This window comes from Mugil cephalus, chromosome 1 (assembly GCF_022458985.1).
Source record: "Mugil cephalus isolate CIBA_MC_2020 chromosome 1, CIBA_Mcephalus_1.1, whole genome shotgun sequence".
Lineage (NCBI taxonomy): Eukaryota > Metazoa > Chordata > Actinopteri > Mugiliformes > Mugilidae > Mugil > Mugil cephalus.
Window position 1 is genome coordinate 14,091,539 of NC_061770.1, and position 20,113 is coordinate 14,111,651.

Genomic DNA, 20,113 nt, shown 5'->3' on the forward strand with positions numbered 1-20,113 from the left:
AGTTGCAGCAGTTATTTGGAAAGAGACCACGCAAAGCTTTTTATTTGTGCAGCTTAAGTGGCAGTGAGTGAAAAATCTTACACGCGTATCTGCTAAAGACAAACGCCTGTGTCGCTTTTTACGCATTTCCGCTACCGCGTGTTAATTAAATGCGATGCAAGGAAAGGAGTGTCAGGAACCACACACAGAGTGAGCCAGGCAGAGGCCAGCAAGTCACGACACGATGGAATAGGCGAATGATAACCGAGAGCACAATGGGAATCACACAGTGGTAGGATGTTGTTAGAAAGCAGGTATCTGAACAGATGTGAAAGACTGAGAAGTACAGTGAATTAGAAATAAGGAAGAGAAGGAAGAGAGAATCCAAACTGGAAGCCTGCCGTCGTGTTTTGCTTGGACCTCCAGCTTAGTCTGTGTTACACTTGGCAGCTGAAAGCAGAAAATCTCCTACGCTGGGTATTTTCCTTCTCATTTTGTCTTTATCCCCGTCTTCCCCCATCACCTCATGTTGTGTCATTATTTCTCTCCATCTCCTCCTCTTTTTTTTTTTTTTTTACTACAGGTATTCAGGTATTTGCCCCCAGGGTCCTGGTGGTAGTAGTGCTGAGAGGTGCAAGGTGCACTTTTGTCCTCATGTCAGGGCCTGTGTGGGCCCTTCGGGAAGGGGGGGGGGCACCAGCCGAAGGACCGGGACAGTTCTATTGTCCCGACGCATTCCACTCAATGAAGGATATGGTGGGGAGCGAAGGAGGGGCGGCAGAGGGGGCCAAGACGGGCGGAGATCAGCCTCCGAGTGGGGATCTACAGTTTGCGTGTGTTACTGCAGAGAGCACAGATTGCCTCCCCCCCCCCCGTCCCGTCCCAGCCTGTCCCTTGAGGAGCCGCGGGGCAGGCAAATGCACCTGCCTGAAATCCACACCCCAGGGCCAGACGCCTATCTCCCCCATCGCCACTGTTTTACAGAAACACTGCATGTGCCACACACACTAGTGTCCGCTTACACACGAGAGGCAGCAAAGGAGGAGTGTTGGGGTTGGCATCTTTCTAAAATCAACTTTTAAATAAACTAAATTAATAAAAAGCCGTTTGGCACATTCGGGGTCAAAGGGACACCACGCTGCACAGTCTGTATACACATTCTGGGCACTCCTGTTGATTTGCATGTCACAAAGTTGTTGTCATTTGTAAGTTTCCAGATCTTACCGCAGTGTTTTTCCTTGAGGTCACGTTAACTACAAACGACATCGCCCGCTAGAATTTGTCAGATGTCAAAGTTGTGTTGTAGGCAATGTTGGTAGAATGAGTTCATGTGGTAAAAACCCATATCAATGGCTTCCTCGTTTGTCGTCTCATTAGACTTGCAGGAATTTTTACAGAGTTAGCCGAGACAGCCGGCACCATGCGTCACTGAGCTGTTGCCCATAAAGCAATTTTTTTTTTTACATCTTCTTGTGAAATGACTGTGACAATGTGATTTACTCTAGATCGACAAAGTGCATATAGTCTGAAAATTGTTTCCAGCTAAAACTGATTCCAGCTTTATAGTCAAAAGTGCATTTGTTCTCATTTCATCCAAATGACACCTGGAGATACTGAAGTCCCCGTACGAGGACAAGAATGATCAATCACGCCCAAAGACACTTTTCGATCGCTGCCCCTCTCGCCCTGCCGCGCACACTTTTTCACGGTAATCCAATCTCCACGCAGACCTTGTGTTGCACGTCTGCTGCCTACGTGTCCCCTCATTTCTCACATTGTGATCACATTACTGCGCTGCGGAGTGTTCAGCATGCCGTGTTTTCTTTGGCGTGGAAAGGACCGGCCGCCGTTTCGGCCCCTCGACTCCCAGATTGAGCGAGAGGGTCGACGGTCTAGTGTTGCACGCCGGGACACATGGCTGCGCTGACGGGCACGATTGTGTGTGCGTGTGTCAGTGTGTTTTTTTATGTGTAACCAGACCCCTGTTGTGCAAGTGGGGACAGGTGTGTCACCACCTGACCACACCCCCGGGCCACACGGCACCTCCTGTCCCCAACACCTGTCCCCTTCGTCTGTGCGGAGACCTGTGTACCTCTCCTCTTTCCCCATCACACACACACACACACACACGCACGCACACACACACACACACACACACACACTGGGGATTATCAGGAAGGAAGGCAGGTTGCTGGGCTGTGACGGAGCGAGGGGGATCAGATCGGGCGGTCTGCTGGCCAGTTTGTCTTGAGTATCGACGCAGCTGTCTGTCTGAAACTGAAACTCCACTGAAGTCCCTCACTGCTCTGGTGTCATCCCTGCCAACGCAGTGATGCTGCAGTAAGCTCCCTGCAAACGACAGATGGGACCTTATGGAAATGTTTCTTCTGTCAACGTTAAACTAAATGTCTCATTGAAACGTTTCACAATATAAATACTTAATACTTTATAATGTATGTGGGAGACTGAAGGGCTGGAGATTTTGTCAAACAGAACAAGAGTTACTCACGTTAATCAGCAAAAATCTCACATACTTAAGTGAAAACTTTTGATTGGTTGTTTTCATTTGATTTATTTCATTTCATTTCGTCAAAGTGTCTGAAACATACACCGTGTGTCATATAGACAGATAACAAGAGTGTTCAAGTTCAGTTCAGCATTATCATCTGCCTTTGGCTGACGTCATGCACCCATGTCTGCTTTGTTCTCAGACATTGTTGACTCACAAATCCGAAACTTGTGTCAAATGTGGTGTTTGAATAAAACCACATGGCATTTGTTAAATTAGACGATATTTATGCCTCTTTGCACCCACGCTGGCCTCACTTTATCACTGCAAAGCTGCTGCGCAGTTAGCTTGATCAGCTCGTCTTAACTGTCACCACTTGACTAAGACGTGGTTGACGTAACCCAGCACGAAGATCCCCCGCCCACAAAGTTGCTCCATTAAGAATTTATTATTCCCAGCGCACATCTGCTTGGCCAATCAGATCGCTCGTGAAGGCAACGTAGTCATGCACGTCATCTGAGCGCACAACACAATGGCTACTGGCGGAGAACTGTGATGTTTAGATTTCGCTCTTGCGTCAGTTGTAAACGTTACTGACAGTTAACGGAGATTAAGTCATTGGTCGGGGAGCAACAGAGAGAAAATAGAGACTCGCTACAATATTCTGTTACAGTTTTATGCACAAAAGACAATTACATGATGCTGTATGTCTTAACTCGACAGTGTCAAGGCTCATTTGCATCTATTTGACGTAACTGCACTCTCAGGTCTTAAGGCAGTTTAGTGAGTGTTTTCATAACTTAATAATAATAATGTTGACCGGATCTGTGATGTAAGAGCGAGCTGATTAAAAATGAATTTTGCTTTTGGTATTTTTGTGTGTGTTTGTGCATGTGAGAGAGAGAGAGTCAGAGAGAAAGGGAGGGAGAGGTCAAAGCAGCCTGAAGGCCATTGTAAATTCCTCGCTGGCTCAACCAAAGACATTCTTCCCTGCTGTTTTTCTTTCTAATCTCTATGCTCAGATTACCAGCTAGAGGGCCTGAACAGATGAGAGGAGAACAGGGTGGCATGCATGCATGCACATGTGCCCAAACACGCACCAGCACACACTTAGACCGCATTTGCGGACACAAACACATTGTAGAATCTAGTGATTCACAGGCCGCCACCGCAGCACATTAATGGAAAGTATCAGTTCCCCCTGATATGACTCATATGATACGGAAAGAAGCTTAACTTGGCGTTTACACAAATAAAATAGAACACACTGAAATCATTAACAGAAGGCTTGTTTTTGTGAAACCCAAAGAAAACGACACCCCCACGGAGAATGCCAAGAGGATTCCCACATGACAGCCCCCCCACCCCCCACCTCCAGTGCCACCCAAACACAAAATGCAGTATTTGAAACTATAACTATCACAGAAAGCCTTTCCAGATGTGTCGAATCAGTTTCTCTGGAATGATCCCTGAGATTTACTGTTAGGGTTGATCTCAGGTGGTTAATCAGTAAAACACATAAACTGCCTGACATGGTTAAATTTCCCATTTGCAGAATAAGAAAAGTGCTGTTGACAGAGTTTAAAATGCGGCAACTCAATTACACAATGTTTCATATTGTGTTAAATTGTGAAAGGTACAGTAAACAAATGTATTCCAACAACCAGTCAAATTATTTATTATGTACAAAGAAAGATGACCAGTTGACACTTGGTATAACCTTAATTACATATTCCTGATATGAACTGCTACTATGTTAAAGAATCTAACTGAGAAGACGTTAAAAGTGTGTTGTGATCTTGTTAGTAATGCACTGTGTAGTTTAATGTGTAATTAGCAGTATTAGAAGTCCATGTTGTCGTTTGTTGTTGTTTTCTACGTGTTGTTAATTTGCAGTTTCGCTCTATTCAGTGAGCTACACTGAAATTTAAGCTTTAGTTAAATCATTAACTTTGTCCTTAATTTGTCCAAAACAATATGGCTAGCTAAAGGTAAACCATACCGCCAGCTAATAAGCATATGTTTAAGACAGTGTACATTATCTTTCGTCTTAATGTTTCTGATCAGACCTGTCGATATTAAATTAGCCTTCTCTGGTAATCATGGGATCTTCTGAAAATGTAGCACCTTGGAAAACTTGAAGCTCATCGTCACCCCTGCTCCATCCAGCTGCCTATCTTTTACTCTTTTTTGAAAGCTCTCACCCAATCTGAAGATGCGTTGTCCGCAGTGACGCTCGTCCGCGGGCCCATAAATAGTAGAGTGAACTTTCTCTAGCCACACAACGCCTGCACACCCACAGATCCCAAACAGCTGGGTAAATCTGCCGTTGTGTTGGTGGCAGGTCGGGGGGCTCAGGGCTTTACTGTAGGCCCAGTAAGGTGCTCCACCGGGGGGCAGAGATCACAGAGGGGCCACCAGCCGGGCTAATCGAATCCTTAGAGATGGCTGTTGCCACCTTGTTTTCTACTGTAAGAGTATGCAGCTCTGAGCAGACGGCACAGGTGTAAAGTGACAGGTTGTAGTTTGTCTGGAATCTTTTTGACGACATAAAAGTAATTAGAAGGATCTCTCACCAGCATGCTGCCCTGCCCCCTCCCCCTCCTATTTGGCCTTACCTGCTAAAAGGCACGCAACCAATCCACTCACAAGTGACACCAAATTTTAAGAGTGGGAACCGGCTGGGGGTAGACAGCGGGGAGGTGGCAAAGCAGATAAAACATACCAGTTAATTACCCTCACTTCAACCCAGACCCCCGCCGTTTCGGCGTTTTGGATGAACCAGCATGAGTCCTCACACTTCAACAGGTGTTGAGAGAAGAAAGAAAGGAAGAGAGTGAATGATGAAAAGAAAGGGGTAAAAAGAGAACACGAGCACCTGTTTTGGCCTTCCTTTTGCGGGCCGGGGCTTGCTCTGCCCCACCCTAAACAACACATTCACGTCTCAGCGCCTGCTCAGTTATGTGAAGTGGCGCTGGGGTCAGTTTTCAGGGGTTAGGGAGAAGCAGAAACGGGAAAATAGCCGGGGAGGACCAGTAATTACCGGCAGTAATTACTTAAGGCCGTGAATTGAAATCAGGCTGCAGGTCAGTCGCCTCGTTTTGCCTCGTAGCGGAAGTGCGTGCGTGGACGAGCAGCGTGCGGTTAAGGAGAGGACAAATGTCATCAAAAGCACTCCGACAAAGGTTCAGAGCTTCAGCGCCAGTCAGACACATTTGGCAGCTCTGTAAAGGTTCCACAGTCAGCGGTTTAAGACTCTGAAAACAATGCAACAGTTGAAAGAAGTTAAATCATTTGCTGCAGGCACACCGCAGGTGTTTCTGTCTGAAAGGACAGCATTAAAAGCCTGCAGACAACATTCACCTGGAAAGATTTCACCTGACGCGACGGCAGGAAACGTTTTCGCGTCAAAACGAATGATTCGAAAATTTAATGCCGTTTAACTTTGGCTACATCTTCTCTTCGCCTTAGATTTGAAGGAATATGTTTGCATTTACAAAGCAATTATCAAAATAAAATGAGTATAAAGTCGCATATGATGAAGGTTTACACAAATGTTTCCTATTGCCTACGTTCCCACCCTTATAAATGGATGACCCATGTCAGAGACACAGCCTCCATGTCTAAACTGACATGAAGCTTGATATTATTTCCAGTGCTGACGTAGTTATTTAAAAGGAAAGGACGAGGCCGCCATGAGGAGCAGGTGCTGCTTTAACTGTTCAGAGTTATTCTAACATCGCGGAACACACACCCAAACATATGCAGCCTGCATGGTCATCTGATCCAATCACACGAGGCACAACGGTGACGATATCAGAGCTCTGGAGAGCCCTCACACCTCCAATCTAATGACGCACACACACACGCACACAACAACAGCATGCCTTTAAGAGCTCACTGAGGCTCATTAACCTCCTGGTGGGGGGGTGTGGGGGTCAGGGGCATCAAAGTGGCAGGATCACTGCAGACTCACCCAGCAATCCTACCATGGGGGTCTGGAGCCGCAGCGTCTCACCCCCTAATGAGAGGCCATGACACGCACACATCCACACACAGTTTGACCCCTCGGGACCAGCTGGAGAAGAGAGTCCGACATGCCTGTCCCCACCCTCCACCTCCTCCTTGCCTCCCCCATTCCTCTCCCAAAGCCCACACATTCCAGCCACGGTCACCGCTGGCCCGGTTTAAGTCGTCTCTCCTTCCAAGTGTGCCTCCATCCAGCTGAGACGGGGGGGAGAAAGGTGAAGAGGAGAGTCACGAGAAGATTAACGTAGGGTTGAGATGAATGGTTGCATTCGCCACGGACCTGTCTGCCGATCATTTTGCGAGGCGACAGCCTCGCGGATGATCATGAGACAATAACGCGAAAGTTTCAGTTTCACAAAACTATTTTATCGAGTTTGTTTTTGAAAAACAAAACTTGTCTTTGTAGCGGACTGGCGTCTTTGTTTTCTTATCTATTTCCCATATTGACACTAATTTGGCCTCGACAACTTTCAGAGAAGAAGCTAGTGAGAACTGAGAGAGCACAGATCTGCTTTGTAGCTGAGCCTCAGTTGTCAGACAGCTCATATGCACCTTTGGGTTTATGCAGCTTTTAGATCTGAGGTGAATCACAGGAAACGGTCTATGACTCTAAATGCATCATAACGAGTCCTTTTAAAATCTTTCTAGGGTTTTGAGTCTCGTTGCAGATTTCTTTCTTCTTTCTTTTATGAGATGTGGACAGTGAGGTCAAGCAGGATGGTGAAATGCACTAAAGAGGAAAAAAAAACACCAATCTATCAATCAGTCAGTACAACTGATGCAAACACACTCAGAGGCAAGAGGGAGAAGGGAGGGTGTGAGTCAGAGAAAGGAAAGGAGGACTTTTTGGAATAGCTCTCTGCCAGGAAGGCAAGTGCAGCAGCAGCAGCAGCAGGGCGAATGGGGGGGGGCGTAGGGTCAAGGGAAGAGGCACCTTGCAACAGCTGGTCTCAATTATCCATGGAGGCACTGCTGAGTGTACAGGAGCATGTGTGTGTGTGTGTGTGAGTGAGTGTGTGTGTAGGGTTGAGGCATCGCAGGGGGAGGGCTGAGACCACTGGCGCCAGGAGGGGTACAACAGGTCAGGGAGGATGAAGATTATAAAAATACTAGCAGGCAGTTGGCCTTGGTCCTGCCGGTGCACAGCGCTGAGTGTGTGTGTGTGTGTGTGTGTGTGGTGGATATTCCTTGTCTGCCCCAAGTGCCACAGGATGTAGAAGAGTGTGTGTGTGTGTGTGCCCACCATGCATCGGGGTGGTGTGTTTCTGCATACATCCTGTCAGATAACATTCCTGCTAGAACAACAGGAGCTCATCCCATGTTTTTTTTTTTTTTTTTTTTTCTATGAATGCCACCCTAGTGTGTTTTTTTTTTAAAAAAACCTTTTTAAGTACAACTAGATCACAGATATTGATTTTCTTTAAATACGTTACGACAGTTTTGCTAATAAAATTAAAAAAACATACTACATATTTAAACATATTTACAATTATTAAAAAGTTTCACATTATATCAATTCAGTTTCTTTGCCACAGACTTTTTTTTTCTTCTGAAATCTCACAGGAACGTCTACTACAGATAAATGTCCTACAAGTTATTTCCATTCAATGGACAAATTCAACGATTATCGCTTATCTTGAGAAGAGTTTCAAATATTGACACGTGTTTATGTGTATTTATGGCTCCCTCTAGTGTTCAACACGTGTTATTACAAATGCAGACGTCCAAACTGAGCATCCCCTTATCCAGTTTATTCACTCAATGGTGGATCGTGAATTAGATAGATAGATAGATAGATAGATAGATAGATAGATAGATAGATAGATAGATAGATAGATAGATAGATAGATAGATAGATAGATGCTTTATTAATCCCAAAATGGGACATTTCACTCGCAGTGTAAAATGTGCATTTACTAAAATGCTACTTTGACGTAGACCTCTCTTACTCCACTACACTTCAGAAGGTCATATTAGACATTTTATGTCACTAAATGTTAACATATTTTACCAACTACAGTGAAATGCTGTTAGGCTATTATTACGCACAAATGGCAACCATACCAACACTAACGTAATGCATCTTCCGCACGGTGAGACGTGCTCCGGGTAAACTTCTGTGAATTTAACATTTTGTGTAATTGCAGTGACACAAGCTGCTGGATAATATCAGCCATTTTACTAAACTATTATTTTCCGCTACTTTTCCCCCCACGCTTTGAACCATATGGCTTATGCAAAGATGCGGCTTTTCTGTGGATTTTTTTTCTTTTCTTATTTATTTATTTTTTTTTTGAGATAAATCCTTCCCAGAAACTGGCCGCAAGCGAAAAGCACCGTTTTCAGCCAGCTTTACTCCGGGATGACAGCGACACGGAGAGCAACACTGACATAGACACTGAAAAGATATGTGACGAGGCTCTTCTGAGGCTGTTCAACTCCGACACTCCGAAGAAGATGACTTCAGTGGTTTCAGTGCGCAGGAGGAGGATGAATAAACCAATCAATAACTTTTCTGTTTTGTTTGATCAGAACTTTTACTTTTATGTTACAGGCACCGTTCGGAAACTGACCAGTTCAGTTATGTTCAGTTGAACTTATCAGTTCAGTAGATATCAGCGGCTTATATATGTACATTTCCATACAAAAAAAAAAAAAAAAAAAAAACTCTGTGGGTGCGGCTTATATTGAGGTGTACTCTATAGTCCGGAAAATACGGTATATGTTTTTTGTCATCTAAAATAGTAAAGTCTTCAATAATCAATAATAATATCAAATTACATCGAAGACTGCACCTGAAACCGAAACCATCAGTTCCAGCACTAGTACCCGCCCCTTAAATTAGAACGAGCCCATTTTATGATCTTTACGGTAAACAACGAGAGAAAAAGAAAAAAAAGCTCCTACGTGCTAAAAGATTATTTATTGGATTTTTATTTTTTTTCATTAACGTATAACATTGTACAAGTAATACACACGGGGGAATACTTTCAAATGAAATTAACCAGGACAACTAAACAGCTGCCGTACAAACTGTAATAAGAGTGCACTTATAGCCTACGGCGATGACGGAAATGGCTTTTTGCGTCAGACGTCAAGAAAAGCAGAAATTCCACAGCTTAACTGGGATTTCACCATCGTTTTGTTTTCACTTCAAATTTCCGTTCTTATGAAGTGGAGCAACTGAAGTTGGCTGTCTGGGATTCAGGACCGATTCATGGAGGTGTAGGGAGCCCAAGTTCTTGACCAATGAGAGGTAGGTAATGGAATATATTACCGATTATTCTACCATGTGATTAGGGGGAGCGTTTGAAAAAGGTTGTGAGGCCGATTAACGTTTATTCTCATAGTCTGACTCCAGCCTGTAATGGCCGACTCCGTAAGGTTATATATATATATATATATATATATATATATATATATATATATATATATATATATATATATATCTCACAACATATGTTATAATATAATTTATCACTATCCGATAAAGCAATCTCGAGTGTTTGATGATAATTAATAGTTGGCTGCTGATTGCATTCTTGTTAAAGCTATACTGATTAAGACAGTGCTACATTTTACAGTAACTATCAAGGAAGTCTTTTTTCATTGTTTGTAATTAAATCTGTAACCTAAACATATACATGCAGGGTTTAAACAAAAGATAGAAACTATCCTTATGAAATAAAGTCGGACCTCTTTCCTGCCACGCCACTCTTTGCATCATCTCTCACAAGTCAGAACAAGTTGTGGTTTTTCAGGTCTATTTTAATACCCCCAATTTACCTAATAAGGTAGACTTTATTAGTCACAGAATGTTCGATTAAAATCACCATAAAATCGGAATTCATAATTTTCATGCTCAGTCAAAGATACTATGTCTGAGCTTAAAAGGTAAATCATGGTTCCTCCAAAGTCGGGTCTAACTTCCTTCTTTGACTTACTGCAGCTTCTGAAAGCTGTAATTCTGGATATCCCCTGCTTGATCTCATATTAATGTCCTTAACGTGGTCTTCCACCACTTATCCTGATGTTGCATAAATGTGGTCTTTATTCATATAAAGCCACACTAACTGCAGTACAGTCTGTTTTTGTCAACTCAGCAATCAACCAAGTCGTCTCTTTCTCTGGAAAGACATTGTCAGGTGATGGCAGTTGAATCACTATTTGTTTGTTACTGTAACACTGAGAGACACCACTTATTTGGACTTTAAGGATTCCTCAACATTACCCAAGCTAACAACAACTAGTTTTCCATGATGTTGTCAGATACAATTATTACAAGTGTCATTAAGAGCAATGCCAACAGAATTAAAAAGGATAAAAGCGAGCTAGTCCAAAACTTTGCAGATAACCATTGATTCTTAATGATGTCTGATGTGAGCTTGTGCTACTGCCTGTTTAGATCAATGATGAGTGTCCAGTGGAAGGATGAGGAAGACAGAGAGGAGTCGACGGGATCAACCTGCCTGTCTTTGAGAAGTGACCAGTCTAAAGAGAATCCTTTTACATTCTGTGATGAGCCTGAACCACTCAACAAGAAGTAAGACTTTATTATATAGGTCTGTGTGATATTATTCTCTCTGCTTAACCTCCCAATCACAATTAAAAAAAAAAAAAAAAAAAAAAACTCACAATGAAGGGTGATAAAGGTAAAATCCCCTGTGTGAATGTGGGATTACTTTCTACTTCAGAGAGGTGTGAGTAACAACAGACTGATTCAGCTCCACTCCCACATTCATACTCTGCTCTCTGTACAACAACTAACCTTTCTGCAACAGACAACTCCATGTAATTCATGTTAATCCACTCTATTGCACCGTATTATCATTCCTGTATATATAATATATTCATTTCCATCTCTATTTCTTGTACATCTGTTCATATGCTAATATTGTTTATTTTTTTCTCATACTATTTTATTGTACTGCATTTTTAAATTATATTTATTTTAATCTTATTTTATCTTTCTTTTTATTTGTGGTTCTCAAGAGGGTTTTTGTTTTGATATGCAACTAAGCTACAGTGACAAAGCAATTTCCCTTGTGGATGAATGAAGACTATTAAAGTCTAAGTCTATCATTCATCAATTGTTGCACACTTGTATCGGAAGTAACAGTCATTTGTGAATCATGAAACACGTGTGTCACCATTTCGGTATTGGTATTGCTGTTCTCCTTGGTAGGGGATTAACCTTCACCAGAAACATTGTCGTACTGGAACCTCCAATACGTCCTGAGTTTACGGTAACAAATACACAACCGCTATTATCATTGATCGCCAGTGTAGGAAAAGGCCCCTGTGCTTTCCCTATGGTGAAAAGTCAAAGGATGTTTGTCAACACCTGACTGCCTGAGTTGTGTACTTGGGGGTCACTTGACAATTTGAGTCTGATCAGTTTATTTATTTAAATACCCTGGAATGCAACACAGAGTCGAGTTATACGGTAGTCCATGAAGTGCATAGCAGCTCAACTGATGATCCACTTAATTCCACTGAGGTGCGCAAGCACATGTATATTAAAAAATAAAGTGACATTTATCTTCTTCTCCAGAGGCACAACTGATGGCAATAGCTGTTACATTTTACTGCCCCACTGCACTTTTTATCTAAATAAAATGGTCTAACATTGGATTTATTTATCTGTGTATGATTGTTAATATCATTTAATACCAGAGTCACCATTTTGGTACATATTCTGTCTGAATTTCCAGTTTTAAAGATCTGTATTTTTTGAACATTTCAGCAACTAATTTTAAAGAAAAAGCCTTTTATTAAAAAGAAAGTACCTTGTCTCCACAGAAATAAGAAAAGGACTTATTGTGATATCACGGATCCGTCACCGTGCAGTGCTGGGTGCCAAGACATCCTGAGGGACGCAGCATCTACCACCTGTGGACACAGCTACTGTGTACCATGTGCCTCCCGCGAGGAACTTTGTAAATCAGCAGGAGACTTTTCATGTAGCCAGCGTGGCAAAAGATGCAGAAAAAATCCAGAGCTGCAGACTCCTGATCAAAGAAGCATTGAACAGAGTAAGTTTTTCTCAGAAGCAACATATTGGCACTTTTAAAATGTTTTTGGCAATTCATAAACTACAGAATGTATTTTTACATATTCATTTCATGTTAGCATTAAGATTTTAAAGTACTAATCAGTCTCTGTGTGGACATATGGACATAATTTCTCCAACTGTGAGTGTAGATGTGAGTTTCTCTCAGTCAGAAAAAATGCCACATTTTTCTGCAAATTGTGCTCGCTGAGTCTAAGGAAACAAGTCCAGATGTCAGCCACCACGTCAGTGTTGCATTTGAAGTAACACATCGAGTTGAACGCAAACTTTTCATTCAATCTATGAACTTAGTTCAAAATTTTAAAGAACTGTGGACTATGAACTTGAACTACTTCACTTTAATCTGTGTAAACTCAAACTTTGAACTAGTTCTCGTTTAGTGTGAGCTTGCACAACACTGCCCTTGAATGACCTCTTCAGACTGGAGAAGTGTGAGTGAGTAACTGTCCACTTACTGTATTTTTAGTGTCTGGCACCAGGACGTTTGTAGGGAAGTCTTGTGGTTTGAGGGGAGGAGCCTCTCTGGATCAGGTTTGTTCCAGAGCATCCCAGAGATACTTGATCCATTTATGGGGACTTTGTAAGCCCAGTCAACAGCTTGGATTTATTTCATGTTTTCTGAGTTATTCCAAATTAGTTTTTGTGGTATGGCAGGCCACAGCGTCCTGCTGGAGATCGCTGGTGTCATCAAGGTGTGTTGTTGCTATAGAGTGGGGGTGTCTGGTCTGGTCTAGGTGGGTGATACGTACATCCACGCTCAGTGCAGTTTAAACAACTATTAATGCTGTGTGTTTTAAGAGAAAATATTTGTTTTTAACCATTAATGTACTATTTCTTGTTCTTGTCTTACAGTGACTGGCAGCCTGCAGGACACTTTAGACAAACATAAAATCAGCCTCAGAAAAAGATGTGAATTTGCGATTGAAGGAACAGCGGAAGAGGAGCCTCGAGCCTGCCTAAAGAAGATCTACACAGAGCTTTACATCACTGAGGGACAGTGTGAAGGAGTTAATATCCAACATGAGGTATGGCATCTTGATGCAATATCCAAAAGGGAAATCCAGCTTGAGACTCCAATAAAGTGCCATGATATATTTAAAGTCCTGCATGGTCAAAAGAGATCCATCCGAGTAGTTCTGACAAATGGCATTGCGGGCATTGGGAAAACCTTCTCTGTGCAGAAGTTCACCCTGGACTGGGCAGAGGGTTTGGAGAATCAAGACATTGACCTTGTCATCCTGCTTTCATTCCGTGAGCTGAACTTGATCAAAGAGAAGCCGTACAGTCTTCTCAGGCTGCTTCGTGATTTTGATCCAACACTACACATGGTCACGGCTGAAGGTCTAGCTCTGTGTAAGGTTTTACTAATCTTTGATGGACTGGACGAAAGCAGACATTTGCTCGATTTCCAGAATATTGATGTTCTGTCCGACGTGACACAGACGTCATCAGTCAACATGCTGCTGATAAACCTCGTCAAGGGGAACTTACTTCCTTCTGCCCTCATTTGGATTACTACCAGACCTGCAGCCGCCAATCAAATCCCGCCTGCATATGTTGATAGATTAACCGAGGTACGAGGCTTCACTGAATGTCAGAAAGAGGAGTACTTTAGGAGGAGACTCAATCATAAGTCAGACAGAATCCTCTCACACGTCAAGGCTTCCAGGAGCCTCCACATTATGTGCCACATCCCAGTTTTCTGTTGGATCACTGCTACAGTCCTGGAGCAAATATTAAGTGCAGACAAAAAGGAACTTCCCAAAACTCTGACGGAGATGTACTCACACTTTCTGATGGTGCAGTACAAGAGGAAGACAGAGAAGTATGGAAAGAAGCATGGGATGATCCAACAGGAGGTGATGGAAACGGACAAGGACTTCCTTCTCAAACTGGGAAAACTTGCTTTTGAACATCTGGAAAAAGGGAACATCATGTTCTACCAAGAAGACTTGGAGAGATGTGGTCTTGATGTCAAAGAGGCCTTAGTCCTATCAGGACTGTGCACAGAGATCTTCAAAAGAGAGCATGTCCTGTTTGAGAAAACTGTTTATTGTTTTGTGCATTTAAGTATTCAAGAGTTTCTCGCTGCTGTCTATATGATCCATTGTTACCTCAACAACAACACAAAAGTACTGGCAACATTTCTGGGAGATGAATGGGATGCTCAAAGCAGTGACACAAGCCTAGAGAGCTTCCTCAGTAGAGTTGTGGATAAATCACTGAAAAGTGACAATGGCCACCTGGACCTCTTTGTTCGCTTCCTTCATGGACTTCTACTGGAGTCCAACCATCACCTCTTAGGAAATCTGCTGGGATGGCCTGCAAGCAATCCAGAAAGCATTCAGAGAGCAATAAATGACCTGAAGAAGACAAATGCTTATGACATCTCTCCTGACAGAAGCATCAACATCTTCCACTGTTTGATGGAGATGAATGACCAATCTGTGCACCAGGAGATCCAAGAATACTTGCAGTCAGACAACAGATCACAGAAGAAACTCACCAAGACTCATTGCTCTGCTCTCGCCTACATGCTGCAGATGTCAGAGGAGGTTCTGGACGTGCTGGACCTGAAGAAGTACAATGCGTCAGTTGATGGAAGACGGAGATTGCTCCCAGCTGTCAGAAACTGCAGAGAAGCCCGGTTAGTCAAAACTAAATGACTGTTGCACTTTCAGCTGCAGGAAAGACGTTTAGTTAGTCATGCAATATACCATACATTCATCATGGAAATGTTGGCATACACAATATACACACATGGACAAACTTGTTGGTATCTCTCCATTAAAGAAAAAAACCCACAATGGACACTGAAATAACTAGAAAGTGACAAAAGTAATAATACAACACTGTTTCTTTAAATTAAGGCTCAATAGGATAATTTAAAAAGCAAAAAAAAACAAAAACAAAAAACAAATGTAACTGGCCTGGACAAAAATGATGGTACCCTTAACTTTATATTTTGTTGCAATTAAGCGGGAGGGAAAAACAGGAAAATGAAAACAAACAAAAATATTACTTTTATTAAAAAATAATGTTTAACCACAAATAATCATGTTCATACTACTATTACTACTACTACTAATAATACATCATGTCAATGCACCTGTCTTGGATGTCCAAAAAAGTGAAATAGCCCGACGTTCAAATGTTCAACTGCATATAAATGTCCAAATACGGTCATGATTAGACGTCCAAAAAGCGGACCTTGTTTGCACGTCGTGTAGAGGTCCAAAATGGGTTTTGTCTGATGTTTAATGGGATTCTGTAGTTGTACCATAACTTTTGTCCAGGCCAGTTTCATTAGTTTTTTGTTTTTTTTGTTAGATGATTCCATTGAACCAATATTCAAAATCAATGTTGTGGTTTTCATGAGTTAATTTTCAGGATTTGTTTTAATTACCTTCCATCGTAAATAAACACTATGAGATACAAGTGAAAACACAAGCTTACATCGTTTGGTCACATACTCCTGTTGTGTATTTTTCAGTCTCGCTGGTTGTGGACTTTCTGAGTGGCATTGTGAAGTTCTGGCCTCTGCTCTGACATCCAGTCCCTCCCATTTGCGAAACCTGGACCTGAGTGAAAATGACTATGTGCTGGATTCAGGGGTGAAGCTGCTATCTGTGGGACTAGCAAGTCCAAACTGTAAACTAGAGATACTGAGGTGAGGCCACTTTTCGGCTATACTGTTATTTCTTCCTCTGATCACTGATACCCTCCAGTTCTGGGTATTCCCTTTTGTTCCTCTTGTGATTATTCTTTGTCTTCCCATTCTTGTTTTCTCCTGTCGTATTCTGCCTCTTCGTATTCATCTCTGTCCTCTTGTTTCTTCTTTCTCTTCTTCTCTTTCTCCCCATTCTGATTAATCTCAATCTTTGACTTCTGAATTTGAATCTTCTTTTTCTTCTTCTTAATCATACATGTTCAAAACACTTTTCAGAAAATTAAAGTTCCAGGTCTTGTACAATGTTTCATGTCTAGTCAGTGCTACTCAATTTCTATTAACTCCTGTTTAGCATGTGCTGCTTCTGTGTAGACTTTAAAACATAGTACTTGATTTAAATTAATAGATGTGTGATGTGATGTGTATCCACATAAATAAATTTGCTAAGATGCAGAAAGAGAGTTTTAGTTCTGTTTTTATTTTAATTTTTTTATTTTTTAGACTGAAGAACTGCAGTTTGTCGGAAAGCTGTTGCGATTCTCTGGCATCGGCTCTGAAATCCGTCTCCTCTCATCTGAGAGAACTGGACCTGAGTAACAACAACTACATCAAGGATTCAGGGGTGAAGCTTCTGTGTGATGGGCTAGAGAGTCCACACTGTAGACTGGAGACGCTGAGGTGAGGCAGCATTTTGTATGATTAATATTTTAGTGTCTGAATCTCATATGCAGCCTCAATGCTCCCGTCCCCACGTCCCCTTTTTTAGTTTCTTTGTATGATGGCACCACACTGATAATGTTTGTCTTGAAATGCCACTGCTTTTAGCACAGTGGCATTTTCACAACAATATTAAATATTTGTTCTTAACTTTATATGTACATTCATGAGCCTGAACATGTTTTCTTTCTGTATTTAAGAAAAAAAAAAAAAAAAAAAAAAAAACATAATTCAATTTGATGAAACTCTACACAGAAATGTTGCCTTTAACAGCTACAATCTTTGCACTTTATCCAGATTAAGTTGCTGCAGGCTGTCAGAGAGCAGCTGTGCTCATCTGGACTCAGCTATGAAGTCCAACCCGTCCCCCATAAGAGACTTAGACCTGAGTAAGAACAAAGTGAAGGATGCGGGGATAAATGTGCTGTCTGCTGCACTGATGAGGTCACAATGTAAAGTGAAGACACTGAGGTAAGGTCCCTCCTGTAGGTCATATATATTTAATGAGACAAATATCTGTTCTAGGCAGGTGGTGACTTTTGGGTCTTGACTGTACATCAGCACTGGTGACAGTTTGTGAGAGTGACTGTCTATAGTGCTTGAGTGTGTGTGGAGTGGAAAAGTAAAGAATTTAGCTTAGCTTAGCTTTAGGAGGTAAAGTTGAAGTCATGAGTCGCAGTTTTCAAAAATCCCAGTGTATTTCAGATTTCAGTTCATGCCACTTTCCGTGGATCCTGTCTGAGCAAACACTTGTGTTTACTGCAGTGTATCTGTTTTATTTGTGTAATTACAGACTGGACAGATGTGGGCTGACGGAGAGCTGCTGTACTTCTTTGGCCTCGGCCCTCAAGTCCGACTCGTCCAGCCTGAGAGAACTTGAACTGAGTTGTAATGATCTGCAGGACGCAGGAGTGAAGCTGCTGTGTGAAGGACTGGAGAGTCCTCATTGTAGACTGGAAGCTCTGAGGTCAGTCAGCATGTTTTACAGTTTTACAGCAACATGCTACACCAACAAGAATTTCCTATAGCAGTATTGTGACTCAATGACTAACATGAAATAAATAAAGGCATTACCGATTTCACTCTCAAGCCATCCTTCATCCACAGGATATGATAAAAAAAAGAAAAGAAAAAAAGTCAAAACTGTTTAGCCTACTATTTTTCTTATATAGTCTGTAACTGACTTGGAAATACAGGAAATTTAGAATTTTCTATTGCCACAGATCTGTATATATCTGCATGTAATTTAAAGGAAACATCGACCTTCATAGATTCTCATTAAGCTGAGATGGCAGGCCGGTTTGCATGTAAATAAACATGTGGGATGACAGTGCTGCAAACAATAAATTCCATCATGTAACCATGAGCAATTGCTTGGGATGTTAAATTCAGTGAGAAGCCAAATGGAAAGTTGGTGAAGGACCAAGGATCATGATTCAACCTAACATCCTCTTTAATCACAAAAAACAGATGATGTGTATTTCTTTCTTTAGCCAGAAACAAGTGACCAACATCAAAATAAGATAAATGTTTTGACTCATACTCATAAGACGGAGTAAAAAGAGTTTGTATGTTTTAAATATTGTGTTGCTGGAATTGGAAAAATCAAGTCCAACTGTGGTGTTGCAGTTGCGTACAATAGCAGTGAGTTTATGCTATAAGTAACTTTATACTCAAGTACTGTCATTATATTTTAATCAGGATTAAGAGTATTATTAACAAAATGTATATAAACATCACAACCACAACAGTGCTAGGTGAGCTTTGTTGTCTTCTCAGAGTTGATGGTTTGAATATTATTTGGTATAGTAGTAGCACCCAGACATTAATTATTCTCTATGTGATCTTGTTTTCTGTTTAGGCTGAGGTCCTGCTGGCTGTCAGAGAGTTGCTGTGCAGCTCTGGCTTCAGCTTTAAGGTCAAATCCGTCCAGCCTGAGAGAACTTGACCTAAGTGAAAATGATCTACAGGATTCAGGAGTGAAGCTGTTGTGTGATGGTTTAGAGGCTCCAGGCAGTAGATTAGACACTTTGAGGTAAGGAGCTCCCCACTGGGCCTCTTCAAATCCAAATTTAAAACCTATATACTTCAGGTAGTGACACTTTTATTTTTCATTGCCTATTTACATATTTACATTTTGTTGTGGATTTTGCAGTTAGAAATCTTTTTTGAGAGTCATTAGTGCATCAAATTGTATACTCCCCACTCCTTGGCTTATATTTAGATGTGATAAATTGTGTATCCGCATATAAAATCGTTCATCTGTGCAGGCTGATGAGCTGCTGTGTCACAGATGAAGGTTTCACTTTTCTGGCATCAGCTCTCAAATCCAACCCAGCCTGTCTGAAAGAGCTGGACCTGAGGAAAAACAACCCGCAGGAACCAGGCGTCAAGCTGCTGTCCGAACTCCAAAAGAGTCCACACTGTAGACTGGAGACTCTCAGGTTAGTTGCAGTCACACCTCAGCAAACACAGACCAGAACAGTGCTCTAATATCTCTGATGAACATAAGCCAAAAAAAAAAAAGATAGGACAAATCCTTAAAGGCCTAGATGCTGGTAATGACAGGAAGATGGATTGTGCTGTCGGATAAAGCAGCTACAGGGAGGTGGGGGGTTGTGCCAATGCTGTCCTCAGTCGGACAAAAAGATGATGTGATCATGTGTTTGGTATCACCTGAGCATAATCTTTGCTCCTCTCTGCAGAATGGAGTAAACCTGGAGGACATCAAACGACTAGAATTAGTCCCATCACCGACCACAAACGCCACATGGCTGCAGTCCTACGGTTGTATTTTAACCACAGTTAGTGATCCACCATGAATGCGCCAGGAAACACTTCCTGTTTCTTCAGTCTGTTTTTGAATTAGTAACAATTCCGTGTTTCAAATACACAATTAATGACAACAGTGATGTTTTTTTGTTTTTGTTTTTCAAATGTCTGTAAATAGTCAATTTAATTAACTGTTTCATACTGAGCTTTTATTTAAAAAAAAAAGTGTTGACATGTTGTGTGTGTACAGACAGAATAACAAACATACTTGTTCTGGTGGTGGATTGCTTTGACAGATGAGAGGTTCCCTTTCAGTGAAGAGCCTCTGGCAGCCAGAGTACTGTTGTTTAATTATCCCCTGAAA

The 20,113-nt window shown here is 41.8% G+C and overlaps 1 protein-coding gene across 2 annotated transcripts; it reads left to right on the top strand.

The window, feature by feature from the left end:
* The first annotated feature begins 9,663 nt into the window (after positions 1–9,663).
* On the top strand, positions 9,664–20,113 carry LOC125010620 (NACHT, LRR and PYD domains-containing protein 12-like). 2 transcript variants are annotated; one of them, XM_047589394.1, is made up of 11 exons: positions 9,664–9,773; positions 10,923–11,060; positions 12,320–12,552; positions 13,443–15,237; positions 16,084–16,260; positions 16,762–16,938; positions 17,275–17,448; positions 17,771–17,944; positions 18,839–19,012; positions 19,248–19,421; positions 19,683–20,113. In XM_047589394.1, the coding sequence occupies exons 2-11, from the start codon at positions 10,927–10,929 to the stop codon at positions 19,690–19,692; spliced, it is 3,222 nt and encodes a 1,073-aa protein (XP_047445350.1). In that variant the 5' UTR covers positions 9,664–9,773; positions 10,923–10,926; the 3' UTR covers positions 19,693–20,113. The 2 variants fall into 2 exon arrangements, with proteins under 2 accessions (XP_047445350.1, XP_047445345.1); XM_047589389.1 differs by lacking the exon at positions 9,664–9,773 and having other exon boundaries at positions 10,589–11,060.